The sequence below is a fragment of the Alexandromys fortis genome, unplaced genomic scaffold (genome assembly GCF_014885135.2).
Source record: "Alexandromys fortis isolate MF-2015 unplaced genomic scaffold, M_Fortis_MF-2015_v1.1 scaffold_7, whole genome shotgun sequence".
NCBI lineage: Eukaryota > Metazoa > Chordata > Mammalia > Rodentia > Cricetidae > Alexandromys > Alexandromys fortis.
The window spans coordinates 11,316,372-11,330,187 of record NW_026067920.1 but is presented as its reverse complement, the minus strand read 5'-3'; the positions used below and the strand labels follow the sequence as shown (position 1 = coordinate 11,330,187).

The window sequence follows — 13,816 nt, the reverse complement described above, 5'->3', positions numbered from 1 at the left end:
GAGGGATGTCCACTAGGGGGCAGGGTCACGAGAGAAGTACCCAGCGTGACACTCAGCCAGTGCTCTCTAGTACTATGTTTGGGGCTGGAAAATTATATAGAACCACGTGGGTTAGAAAAGGGATGCCACTGCTGAAGGAGAGAATGTAGGGAAATACTACTTACCTTTCCTGGTTCATTCAGTGTGCTTTCTTATACACCCCAGGCCCACCTGGCTAGGAATGGGGCCGCCCACAGTGGGCTGGGCCCTCCCACATCAATCACCAATCAAGAAAATGCTTCACAGACTTGCCTATGGGCAAATCTGATGGGGCCATTTTCTCAGCTGAGGTTTCCTCTTCCCCAACGACTCTGGCTTGTGTCAAGTTGACAAGAATACTGACCAACACACACCTAGATGACTGCGCATTTAGGCAGACTTGGTTATTAACGGATCCAGGCTCTTCCCCCCCCCAAGCCACACCCTCTGATGAACACTGTTGGTGACTCCTGCAGTTAGAGCTGAGGGTCAGTGTCCCATGTGCAGTTCCAGGAAGCATCTGCTTTCTTCTCCTGGAATACCCCTTGTGTTTGGTCCCTCAGGTTCAGATCAAGGGAAGTATGGTGTATAGCAACTACTGTGTTGGTGTGGAGGTTCGAGCCAGGGCTCCTGTCAGCGTGATCTCTGAAGGCACCCACATCTTCATCCCCAGGACCACCACAACCTCCATCATCCTCAGAGGCTTCCAGTCCTATGACCCTGACAACCCTGGGGCGGCTCTCAGGTAAGAGCCCAGAGCTGCAAGGTTCTCAGGCTCCTACTTCTTCAAACTCTGGCTCAGGAATATTTGGAGAGTTAGTCTGGGAATTCGGCCAGTGTGGTCGAGATAGTTACGCATACCAGCTTTCTGTACTTGAAGTGCTCTATTCATTGTCCAAGTGTAAGTCAATACAGGAAAGGTGAGTAGAGCGTGAGTCACTTTTTAAAGCTCATGCTTAAAATGCCATTTTGGAAGGCACATTGTAAATGCGCCCCTTTCATAAGGACTCCTTGTGTGGGGGAGGCAGAGAGCTGCCTGTAGGGTGGCTCTGCTCTGTGGTCCTGGGCTCTGAGCCAGACAGCCCAACCCAGTGGGCCTTTCCCAGTCGTCTGATGCGGACCTCTTCCTCCAGGCATACATCCCCCACTCAGGCAACCTTCAACCCTCCCCATCACCACCACAGACTCATGTCTTCTGGGCTCTCTGCAGCGCCACCACCTGCGGGCCTCAACTCACCCAGTCACAAGCTCCACCTCTTCCCACTTTGCTTCCCATCTTCATTCAGGGAATATTTTTTTTTAATTAAAAATAATTTTTATACAAGATATTCTAATTATGATTTGCCCTCTCCCATATCATCCTAAATCCTCTCCGATCCCCCCACAGGTCCAATCCATGCCCCTGCCCCTGTCTCTCAAACAAAGAGGCAAACAAACTAGAACATAAAAAAAGAAAGAAAAGAAACAAGAAACACATATACACACTAATGCACACACACAAATGGAACCCATGAAAACCCACACTCATAAACTGTAATCGACCTGCCAAAGCTAGGTTAGGTTTTAAAAAGTGTGCAAACAAAGCAGTACAAGACAAAAAGATCCGAAAGTACCACTGGATTCATTTTGTGTTGCCACTCCACTGCTGCCCTTAAGTGTGGTTTGCATACGCAATGAGACTCCAGGGGAGGAAAGGGGATTCTCATTTTTGAGCATATGTCAACTGGAGATAGCTTCTGGGTTGGGGTGGGGGCTCATGTCCACTTCCCCTTCTTGGTGCTGGGACCCCAAGGAAACATTTCTTCCCGTCACTCAAACTGAAACTTTTCTCAGAGTCTTTGCTCCCACTCTGTCTCCTCTGTCAGGAGATCTCATTAGGTCTCCCATAGAAACCAACCCCGTATACTTCCCCTACATTGCCTGGGTGGAGACACCTGGGCCTCAGCGTATGTCCATCCTCCAAGGATGGAGTTGTCTAGGAAAAGTCAGAAGCTCTCACTTCCCTGCTCTGACCTTTTTCACACCCTTTTGACTCAGAGGGGAAGCCACTGTCCTGTCTGGAGTGAATCCTGTCTTACCTGTTCCTCACTCGTAAGACTGCTTGCTGCTCATTGCCCTCCATCATGGAGTTTGAGTTCAGAACAACAGGGCTCTCACTGGCTATATCCCTGGGTCTGGCACATAGTCCCTTATTGACAAATCAGTAGAGAGGTCCCTTTGGGGTTATAACCCCTGCTGTGATGTTTGCCACACCCAAGTGTGCGACTTGGCACTTCTTTAGTGCCGTGGAGGTGAGAGGTCGACCCCTTCCCGATTCTACTATTGTACATGCTGTAGATACAGCTCTCAGTGACCAGTTCTTCACCCTAAGCCAGACAGACTAAGGCTGTGTCTCCATCATCTTCACACCACCAACTATTAGGAGTCCTCACAGTGCCTGAACACGAGAGCTCGGTATCTCCTGCTGGATGTGCTTCTGGGCAGTAAGGAATCTTCAGGGGGAATCATGGGACAGTTTCTCTATCCAGCATGTGAGCTGCACTGGGCACTGAGTTCTGGTGTACTCCAGGGATGCTTCTTCCCAGAGGAGATTAAGAGAATGCTGCAGCACCTCCTCAGAATGCAGCACCTGCAGGCTACACAAGGAAACGGACTTTTAAGGCTCAATAGAGTTCAGTGACAGTTATGGAAGCAGGATGCCATGGCGGGGCTGGCCCAGCTTGCCAGTGCATTTGTGTACCGTTTCCTGCCTGCCGCATGCCTGTTTAAGCATGTCTCCCCTGTGGATTAAGATCTGCTCTAGGGTGGGATGATGCTGTCCTCCTCCTCCACCCTGATGGCGCAACCATCATTGTCTTGTGGCTCAAGCAATTACCATTTTCCAGAAAGATGGTGAGATTGAAGGAACGGGGCAGCTTCCCAAGGCCTCCACCAAGGTGTTCTCTTCCTAAACTTGGGATAACGTGACATTGCTGTCTTACCTTGTGGAGTTGTCTCCACAAGGTGAGATGCACCACTGGCAGAGTCATAGTGAGGGAGGCATTCTAGGCTCTGCAGGGCTGTGTTTCTTATGAGCAGAGGGAGTCACTTTGTACACGGGACACAAGTCAGCCAGAAGCAGAACTCTAGCTGGATTACAGTGGTCTTTGTGCCAGTGAGTGGGAGAGACAGGCCCAGCCCTGTCACTGATGTCAAAGAGGAAGGAGTATCACCTCTCCCCAGCCACATGAGCCTTTAACACACAGTGATGCTAACCACGCCCCTCCAATGGCTTCTTCGACAGGTATCACTGGACTTGCACCGCAGCCAGCTCACCAAGGTGGTCCTGCTTTGAGGACTCTACTCCATACCAAGTAGACACTCAGGCTCCTGCCATTTCCTTCCCAGCAAAATGGCTCAGTGGGTGCTGTGACCAGTTCCTTGTGACCCTGATAGTCTCCAGCAATGGGCAGAACTCTTCTCAGGCCTTGATATTCCTGTCCACCCGTTCAGACCCGGACTTCAGGTACCCTTGCCCTGCACATATGTAACTAAGCATTCTGGCTGGTGGTGGCAGCTTAGGACTCTGTGAATGGAGACAAGTGTAAAGTTCAGCCATGTGGGGACCACACCCCTAAGTAAGAAGGGAGGGGCTAGTGTCGTGGGTAGCTCTGCTGTCTCCTGGGCTAACAGTGGCACATCGGTGGGTCCTTCCTCTAACAGCACCCGTCCCCTAAATTGAAGACCAGTGCTTAAGGCTGATGTTAGAAGGCGGCTCTGATTTCCAGACTAGGGAGCCTTCTAGGAATTACAGGACTGAAGGGATGCAAGTACAGGTCCAGTTGTGACATCCTGGAGCATGAGAGATCACAAAGAGATGCTAGGAACCAAACACATAAGTGCTTCATCACCAAGGCTACCAAAGTACTCACATGTATAGCCAGAGACCCAAAGCAGGTATACCAGGGCTGAGCTGAGTTGTCAGGATGGGCAAGGACATGGAAGCCTCTGGGCTCCCCCTTCTGGGTCTAGGTTATATGTGACTGGGCAGGGGCTGAATTCCAGGGGAACCGACTTTGGGGCTAGCACACGAATTACACGTTTCTGAGAATGGCATACCTGAACACTTACAAATAGTTCGTTTCTGGGATTTTCTATTTAATGTTTCTGATGTTGGTTGACTGCAAGTAACTGAAAACTATGACCAGCAGCTAGTACATACATGTACACACACACATACAAAGGTACATACAAACATGTGATGGGCTGATTCCTTTTGAGGAAACAGCAAACCTGGCCTGCCATGTTCCTTTTTGCTTCCTACACTTAATGTTCCATGGTGAAGTCATGGCGTGGGGTGTACCTGATAGTGAAAGGCACACAGACTTCTTGCACACCACCTAGAAAGTCCCCTCCATACTCAGCCATTTAAGAGTCCTCAAGTCCTATAGGAATGGAATCCACATAACGAGGCCCAACATGGTCTCTCTCGCTACCTGACGATGTTCCAAAGAACCAGAGTTTATGAAATGCTTTGGGAACTCAGCCCTGGGCCAGCAAAGAGCCTAAAGAAATTGCCAGGATGTAGCCATAGTGACTCAGAGATGTGTGGATGCAATGGGGAACTGTGCAAGGTGTGGTCCCTGTGGGCACTATAAGGCACAGGGCAGCTCATGACCTAATAGCCCGGCCCAAGTGGGAGGCAAAGCTAAGCCAGATGACTGTGGCAAAGGCAGATGATTTGGAAAGGCCCCGATGAAAGTGGTCTGTATCTGCGGAGGCAAACATGTAGTAAAAAGGTAAAGAGGTAACTCAAGTGTTGACGTCTGTGTTTGGACAGCCCGGCCAGAGCCAAGGCTGAGCAACAGAGGGAATAGAGCCCAGGATTGTTCAACATTGAGGAAGTCACAGCTTCCCTGAACCTGGTGAGGTGTGAGTGTGCTTGTCTGGTGTATTCGGTAAAACACTGGCTGTTGTGTGAAGCCTGGAAGCTGGTCACATGGTCCGTGATCCCCCACACAGGCTCTGACAATACATTCAGTTCTCAAAATACAGAGCCAGCACAGATGGTTCAAACATGGCCCATCCAAACGAATGCAGCCTAAGGATGCACGTGGTATTTTCCAACAACATCAAAGCAATTGCTTGTTCCAGATTCGTCTACATCTCGTGGGTCAACTTTAAAGACATCCGTGTAAACTGGAATGAAGAACTGTCTCTCCGAGCTGTGTGTGAAGACTGTGACGATATACCCGACCTCACTTATTCCTGGGATCTCTTCCTGGTCAATGCGACAGAAAAGAATACCGTGGAAGGTAATATGGCTACTCTTTTTCTGATGAATAAAAAAAAGGGTTGTTCTGGGGTGGCTGAGGACTTCATCCCACCTCAGCCTTCCAGACACCTAGTGACAGTCCCATAATGGTTCCCCACATATGTGCCGTAAGGAGGCTGAGCACAGACTCACTTGGGCCATTTTATTGGTTGAGAATCACAGGCAGCCATTGCAAAGGATCTGTGATGGCGTTCACTGTCCAGAGAGCAGTGGACTTGGACACTGACATCTGCGTTGGCTCTACAGTCCTCTTTCCAGGTATACAGCTCCTAAAATCCTTGGACTGTTTCATGCGATCATGTTTTCATATGGTAACGAGCTGACAGGTGGCTAGCAGCCACTGCGTATCTTTGAGATGAGGCTTGGCCATCCCAAACACTGGGGCAGGGTGATGTAATCACCCATAACTATGTAACAAAGCTTCCAGGAGAGTCCCAGAAGGACTGGGATCACTGGTGGAGGGTGCAGTTCCAGAAAGGACTGGCATCTCGGGTCTCTGCTGCTCTCTAAATGGGAAGTTGAGGCATACTGTGTGTGGAAAGAGAGTTAATCAAGTCCTGATGAAGATGGCCACAGGGAGAAAGCAGGAATTGCAGTTACTCAGAATAAGTGCTCCCGAAATGACACGTTGGGGGGGGGTGTCTCTGGTGATTCCACCCTGGGGCAGGGCTTAAGAAGAGCACAGTGGGTGGACTGGCAGTCACTGGGTGACGTGAGGCATTCCAGGAGGAAAGAAGGGGCTTCACTAGGGTATGAGTTATCTCCTCCACGTCAGGATGTCTAGAGAAACCCACCAGGCTGATGAGAATGAACTGGGGGGGGGTGTCTGGGGTCTCAGGCCTCTCATTCGCCTGGGCTGAAGAATATTGTGAATTTGTTCTTATCCACCCCCGACTCTCGCGTTCCTCCTTTCTCACACCACTCCACGGAGTAGTGGGATGCTGTGGAATGAGACTGAGTTCCAACAGGAAGTGACACTGGCTGCCTGCCATGTTTTCTTTAGTTCATTTGGGGCTCTTAGAAAACATTATAAAGCAGAGTTTGGAGTTCAGAGCCCCCCCCCCACACAAACACAACAAGGACATCCAGTCGATTGTGTCTCATACCACAGGAGAGGGGGCTCTGAATTCCTTAAGACAAACTAGACCTTTATGAATCAAAACCCAAAACCTAAGTGAGGACCTACAGTAGAGACACTGGCTTCGACAAGGCCAGTGCTGCCTGAGACCAACGTATCTCAGAGAAAGCTGACAAGGGCTCCCATCACCCCCTCTGACAGCAGGTTCACAGAACACAGGGAGACAAACCACTAGCTCACCGTAAAGGACACCATGGAGGACAGAGGCAGAAAGGTCTGCCCTGGTCAGGAACAAAAGCTGCCTTTTCAAAGAGTTATTTCTGTCCGTGAATTTTTTGTCATTGCTCCTTTATCATAAGCCCTGGTGATGCCTTTTAGAATTATTTACTGAGCCCTCATTGTCAGGGAGGAAATGAAGATCGGGGGAATTTCTTCCAGAATAGAGTCACTCACACAGTGGGCTCGTTGAACCTGGTAGGGTCACCCTCTAGTCTGAAGGCAGACTGGGGAGAGCAAGTTCAGGCAAGAGAAGAGATCCAGAGTTTCCTTCCCTACTTGCACACGTTTAGGTCATGTATTGGCTTCCTCGGCACCAGGCCACAGCCATGTGCCTGGGTCTTGATCTGAGCATCAGGGCTCCATGGCAGGCTTGTTTACAGTAGCACGGTGCTTCCTGGGAAGATGGGAACAAGTGTTCAGTCACCCCAGACGTGGCACCAAGACACACTCCTGATGAGAAGTCCACTCAAGTCAGGAGCATCACTGGAGGGTTAGTGACAGTACCATAGGTGACTTAAAAACAGATGTGTCACCCAAAAGCCTGGGTGATGACTCAGGAAAGCTGCCACACTGGAATCCCACCCTATGCATTCTAGCACCTGTCCCCAGACCACCAACGGTTAGGAAAAATGGCTGGAATCGCAGGTGAGAATTTTGGGGCCCTCTTCCTGCTTCTCCTAGGGAGTTTTGGCAGCCAAGCCTCCACGGCCTCTGTTCTGTTTCGCTTCTTGTGTTTCCAGGACTATGTAAGGTACTGCATACCTCAGCCCCGAGGTGGCAATGGTCAGTCCAAACTCTCAGACAATATCTTCGCCTCGCAGGTAGACATGCTTATGTAACCTGTATGTGTATGTGTTTTTATTTTTAACGTGTGTGTGTGTGTTGGCTGGGGAATGCCACAGTGCCTATGTGGAGGTTAACCACCATTACAAAACTCCTGGATATCACATTAAGGTCTCCAGGCTTCTTAAGCAAGCATCTTTATCAGCTGAGCCATCTTGCACTGAACCCACAGACTGTATATTTTTTTTAAAAAAAAAAAAACCTATATTTTATATTTTCAGTGCAGAATTTTAACCCTCTCACACCCGTGTTTAAGTCCCCTTCTGCAGCACTGTGAGGCTGCTGGGCGCTTCAGCATCCGGGGCCATTCTGAAGTTGTCTCAGTCAGACCTGCAATCAAGCCCAAGAGGATCCCCGACACGACACTCACCAGAGCGGTCACCCATGCCCCCGAGCTGGACAGCTCTTCACAACCTGGGAAGCATTTACTCTGAGTCCGCAGCGGGAGGACACCACATTTCTGCAGTGGTGGGTCCCATGGCAGGCTCCGGGGAGCCCATGGAGGACTCCAGCTCACTGAGTCCAGCTCCAGGTTCCCTGGATGAGGAAGCTTTGAAGATGGGCGCCCCAGAGGGAAGCTGGCTTCCTTCTAGCTCCTCCCCTGCCTTTGATGGTAAGTGCCACCATCTCTGCACATCCTTGTATCTAGGCACCAGGCTCACCTGGAAGGAGTGGATCTAATGGGACAGGCTTGAAGTCACTTCCGCCTTTGTCCTGCGTCTAAGAGTACTGGGTCCATGTTGAGTGCAGAGCCCAGCTTCAACCCCAGGGTAATAAAATAGTATTTTGGTGTTGTTATTTTGAAACAGGTTCTAACTAATGTGGCCCAGGCCTCCAATTCCCTATGTAGCTAAGGCCGAATTCCTTATATTTCTGTCTTCATCCGTCAAACACTGGAATTATTGCTATGTGCTACTATGGCCCGGCTAAGGGATAGTTTATTCTTATTCTTGACCCAAATATGAGTGATAGTGGTTCAGGAACACAAATAAGTTTGCCCTTAATACTGCATTCCATAGCAGAACTGGTTACATGATATTTGATTAGTTATACAACAAAGAAAGTTGTATCAAATACATTGTGTATGTGTAAGGGGGACACCACCAGTTGGTGTCTTACAGTCAAATGGGAGAAAGTCACACAGGTTTTGGACTGGCAGCATTTTTAGCTGAGGATTGGTAGCAAATAGTCCTCTGCTAAAAATACAATTTAAAGATTTTATCTATAGTCAAAAAGATGTTCTGTCAGGCATGGGAGTGGAAATGATTAACAACTTAAGGGAACTAAGAAATGGCTTGGATAGTTTGGCTCTGATCTGCAACATTCTCACTCCGCACGATCATGAAGTTCTACTTCTCCAGCCTTACAAGATCTTGGTGTCGGGGGTTTTAGTCTACAACACACAGCACTTATTAATTGTGTCTTCAAATGAAGTGTAATTTTTCCCTCTTATGTAGATTTTGAAGCCTATTATAGTGACATCCAAGAAGACGTGCCGTCCCCTGGAAGACAGCCAGGTGACCACTTTTATGATTGTCCCCATGTAGGAGAGTCCTGCACCCAGGCTTACTATGTACCACCATCCTGGACGCTTCATGCTTGCCCCTAACAGCAAGGCCACCTAACAATCCCCTAGGGGATTTTCAAATGGAGACTGTGAGCCCCTCTTGGGCACAGACCTCACTCCTGGTTCACTTACTGTTGCTCATCTTGAGCCCTCTGCTATTAAACTCCAGTGGTCTGAGGCCCAACTATTGGCAATCCAGACCCGAGGTGCCTTGCATGGTGACCGTAGATGTACAGGCCTCCCTAAGTGCTCCTTCGCCCTGCCTCCTTGCTCATCATCCTTCTTGCAGGCTCCCTCTCTCTCCCCATTCTGAATTCTCCCTCAGCACCGTGATGACCCCTGTCACACTTCCACCCCTACTTCTTCTAAGCAGGTGGCTTCTGGACCTGTGATGTCTTTCTGTGTCTGTCTCATATACACCTGACATCTTCACGAAAATTTCACAACTAGCTTATTTCCATGTCCCCAGAACCGTCGTGATGCCCAGTGCATTGATTAGGATGATCAATGTATCGTGTAAATAGGTACTGATCGTACGATCAGTAGGTGACCTATGTTTCTGCAGAATAGACAGACAAGGAGCGAACACTACTCTCTAGTGAACAGATGGATAATTGGAGTGTGTTGTGTCTACCAAATGAATAGGTAGGTGATTAATTTGTTGACAGAACAGGCAGATGATGAATGATGCTTAGTGGTTAAGTTAATGTGTTGGTTCTCTGATTCACTGCTGTATTTTCTTCAACTGTCTCAGACCGAGGATTTCTTCAGTTCTCTGTGTGAGATGCTCCTCATAGGCAGTCATAGGAGGAAGCAGAAAAGAGACCTGGGAAAACAAAGTGTGTTATGGCCATAAATCCTAGAAATAGACATGTGGCCAACCACTCGGGGCCTTGTAAGAAAGCCTTGTGGACCATGAGCCCCAGTTTCACTGGGGTTTCAAAGAGAGGAACAAGATAGGCAACATGTCCTTCAGGATCTGACAATCAGAGTAACTCCAGTAGGCTGTGGACAGTGGGGGTGATGCTTGGTATGGCATCTAGTCATCTAGTCACCTAGTCACCTGGCACCTTGCTCTGGGATGAGTAAGAAGAGGATGGCTGCCCAGAGTGTACAGCAGGACAGAGGGGTCCTGGCTGTGGATCAGGTAGAGCTGCTCCTGATGAGGCCCTTGATATCACTAGGGAATGCCTAGGCCAGGACAGTGGCCTCTGTCTAGCCAGAAAGACTGTTTTTGCTGCTGTTTGGTTTACTTGTAGGATACTGAGACATGATTGCATTGGTTAGCTTTCTGGTTACTGGTTTTGCCTCATGGTTTCACAGAGTTTGGGTTACGGTCACTTGACCCCACGTTCCTGGGTAGAAGGTCACTTCAGTGGGAGTGTGTATAAAGGGGATTTTCTCTTCATGGTGGACAGAAAGCAGAGGGCCAGATAGAAAGAAGTTAGGGGCAGCATACCACCAAGGACCCACCCCCAGTGGGTTTTTCACAGTGAGGCTCCACCTTCTAAACTTTCCAGAATCTCCAAAAAGAGCATCACCAGTTGGGGACCAAGCATTTAACATGGACCTGTGAGGATAACCTTATATTCAAGCCATAAAAATCATACAGAAAAAAATGAAAATTTGAACTACATATGCAGGTCTGTTTTGGGGGTCCTGCTTGGGCCTGGCAGGTGCCAAATCAGTACTAGCAAATAGACAGAATGGGCATGATCTTATCCTGTTCGTAGCATGACTCTTTCTGAAAGGGGACATCCTAATTCCTCGAGGTCTTTTGGTACTGTATCTTATTTCTGTGGGGTTTTTTTTTGAAGTCTTCAGTCAGCTCAGCACCTTCCCATGCCATTCCTCCCCAGACTACACAATGGCTTTCTGCCTCTGTGCCTGCCGCCTGCAATCATATCCTCTGCACAGTAGCTAGGGGCCTTTCTCAGACACAAACAAGATGGTCACTTTCCTCTGGTTACTGGTGGCTTCCTAACACTTGCAAGACAAAGGTTTCAAAGGTGGCCACAGGCATGTCTTTACTGCTCACCTTCTGGTCCCCATTCTCTTTCTTCAGCCATGTGTGGAGGACCATTCCCACCACACTTGGTTTCTACACAACCTGGAAACTTCCTCCAGATCTTCACTGAACTCATCCTTTGCTCCGAATCCCTGCCACCCCTCCAACAGAAGCTCCCCACCCCCGCCAACAGAGGTCCCCTTCTGTTCCCCACACTCGCTTTCTCTGTCGATCTGCTGCACTTTTTTCCTCATTTAGCATCACCTGACTTTGCATTATGAAATTCCAGATTGCAAGGTGGAAGGAAGGAAGGAAGGAAGGAAGGAAGGAAGGAAGGAAGGAAGGAAGGAAGGAAGGAAGGAAGGAAGGAAAGAAGATGAGTGAGGGAGTGAGGAGGGAAAGAATAAAAAGGGAGGGAGGGACAGAAAGGATCTAATGGGAGGTTGGTTGTAAGACACTAAGGGACATCTCTTGAATACGCACACTTACTAAAGGCATGGCTTTAGATATACCCTATCCAGAAACCACAGAAATCGGTATTAGCATCAACCTTGACATTCATGCTTTACAAAACTGAGACCTTTCCCTTTCTCTCCTGTGGCATGGTTTATCTTCATAGGGACCGGTACCAACTTCCAGGAATCGGGACCAAGCATGAATGCCCAGGAGAGTGCCAGTGATGGGGACAATCTGCTGGGCCCTTTCCTCCACACAGGCAGAGCAAAGCCGGCTCTCATGATTGACTGGCCCAAGGCCCTGGTCAGCCGAGCTGTCTTCCACAGCTACACCTCCTCAGGTACGAACATGCTCTTCACACTCCGGATTCACAAACATTTCAGAAGCATTTGAGACTCAGCCCTCAGGTTCTCCTGAGTCTTTTATCTTAATGGATGAGAGGAACCAGCCAGCCTTCCCTGTTCATGCTTGTCCTTCTATGGACCACAGCCCATCCCGTGGCTTCTTCTCTAAGGATGAAGCAAGCTGCAGCTGTCTCTTAGGAGTCCCCAGCTGCAGAGCAGCAGAGAGCTTTGGTTCTGGGTGGAACCTCAGCACATGGTATCCACTGTCCCTAAGACCTTGCGTAGAGTACATGTTCCATTTCCATGGACGGATTAGATAAAGCTGGCCTTGCGGGAAAGGAATTTTTGAAATTCTCTCCCCCAGCATAGGCATGTTGGTTTGTCTGCTCTCGTGGATCACTGCCTTTCTGGGTACTGCATGTGAGTAGGGTCACCCCATGCCCTTTGGGGGAAACTATGGATTTCATGCTATTTTTAAGGGATTTTCCCCCTTGCTCTCTCCAATCACCTGTCTTGTATCTTGTATCTCTCCCAATTTTGAGGAAGGCTAAGCAAGATAGGACAGCTTACTCTTGCAGGGAAAGAGTTAAAAATTTTCATCACCAAAATTCTCCAAAATGCAAATGTCAGTCATACTATATCAGATAAGCCAAATTTATAAAATAAAACCTCAAATACCAAGCTTGCTGTAAATGCACAAGTTGAGATCTTATCAGCATTCTCTTGTTGCTAGGGAAATCTACCTCATCTGAGCTGAGGCGAACTGATCCACCTCAATACTGCTTCTGTTGGGTGAGAATGGCCTGGAGATAAAAATTTGGGCTCCTCAAAGAAGGCTAGTAACACACAGACTAGTGTCCTTCCCAAGTATTAGTAGAACATGTGTCTCAGGGTTTCTATTCCTGTGAAGAGACACCATAACCACAGCAAGTCTTATAAAGGAAAGTATTTAATTGAGACTGGCTTACAGTTTCAGAGATTTAGTCCATTATCGTCATGGTGGGAAACAAGGCCACATGCAGGCAGATATGGTGCTGGAGAAGGAGCTGAGAGTTCTACATCTCGATTCACAGGCAGCAGAAAGAAACTGTGTCCCTCACTGGGTGTAGCCTGAGCATATGACACCTCAAAGTCTACCCCCCCTACACAGTGACATACTTCCTCCAACAAGGCCACACCCACTTTAACAAGGCCATACCTCCTAATAGTGCCACTTCCTATGGGCCAAGTATTGAAACACATACATCTATAGGGGCCATACCTATTCAAACCACATGTATTATTGACTGGTACCCTTGGAGCAAAAGTGGGGCTCATTCCTGAGAGCCCACTGACTGCCACTTTCACGTGGACACTTTCTCTTCTGTAGGTATCATGGGACCGGATGTGACAATAAGACCATTCTCACTGAGCAGTGGCGAGATGTATGTCTTTCAGGCGTCTGTAGGTATGTCAACATACAAGTTATAGCTAGTGTGGGGGACCATGAACACTTCGGTCTTATCATACTTTTTCCTAGAAATTGCAGTGACTCTTTCCTGAAACTCTTTGCCCTGGGCCCTACCCTTCCTTCTCTTCTCCTACCACCACCCCATTGTGTGTTACCCGCATTAGTTGTTGTCATGGTCTTCTTATGACATCAGGTGCGTGTTTAGAACAGGTTAAATGACCACTTACTGTCCTTCTTATATATTTGTTTGTGTGTTTTGGTTTTGGGTTTTGTTTGTTTGTTGATTTTTGTTTTGTTTTTGTCTTTGTTTTAGTTTTTTGCTAGATGCCTAATGTCTTAGGGTTTTTGTTGCTGTGAAGAGACACCATGGCTACAGCAACTCTTATAAGGAAACATTTAATCAGGGTGGCTCGCTTACAGTTCAGAGGTTCAGTCAATTATCATCATGGCAGGAGCATG

General features: G+C 48.4%; 1 protein-coding gene across 1 annotated transcript in view; it reads left to right on the top strand.

Moving 5' to 3' along the window:
- Pkd1l1 (polycystin 1 like 1, transient receptor potential channel interacting) overlaps positions 1-13,816 on the top strand; it is a 109,229-nt gene that overhangs the window by 17,945 nt on the left and 77,468 nt on the right. The window contains exons 10-17 of the mRNA XM_050141092.1: positions 582-763; positions 3,302-3,523; positions 5,152-5,312; positions 7,371-7,524; positions 7,802-8,145; positions 8,990-9,049; positions 11,727-11,903; positions 13,277-13,354. Coding sequence (XP_049997049.1) covers positions 582-763; positions 3,302-3,523; positions 5,152-5,312; positions 7,371-7,524; positions 7,802-8,145; positions 8,990-9,049; positions 11,727-11,903; positions 13,277-13,354 — 1,378 coding nt within the window. The remainder of the gene's footprint in view (positions 1-581; positions 764-3,301; positions 3,524-5,151; positions 5,313-7,370; positions 7,525-7,801; positions 8,146-8,989; positions 9,050-11,726; positions 11,904-13,276; positions 13,355-13,816) is intronic.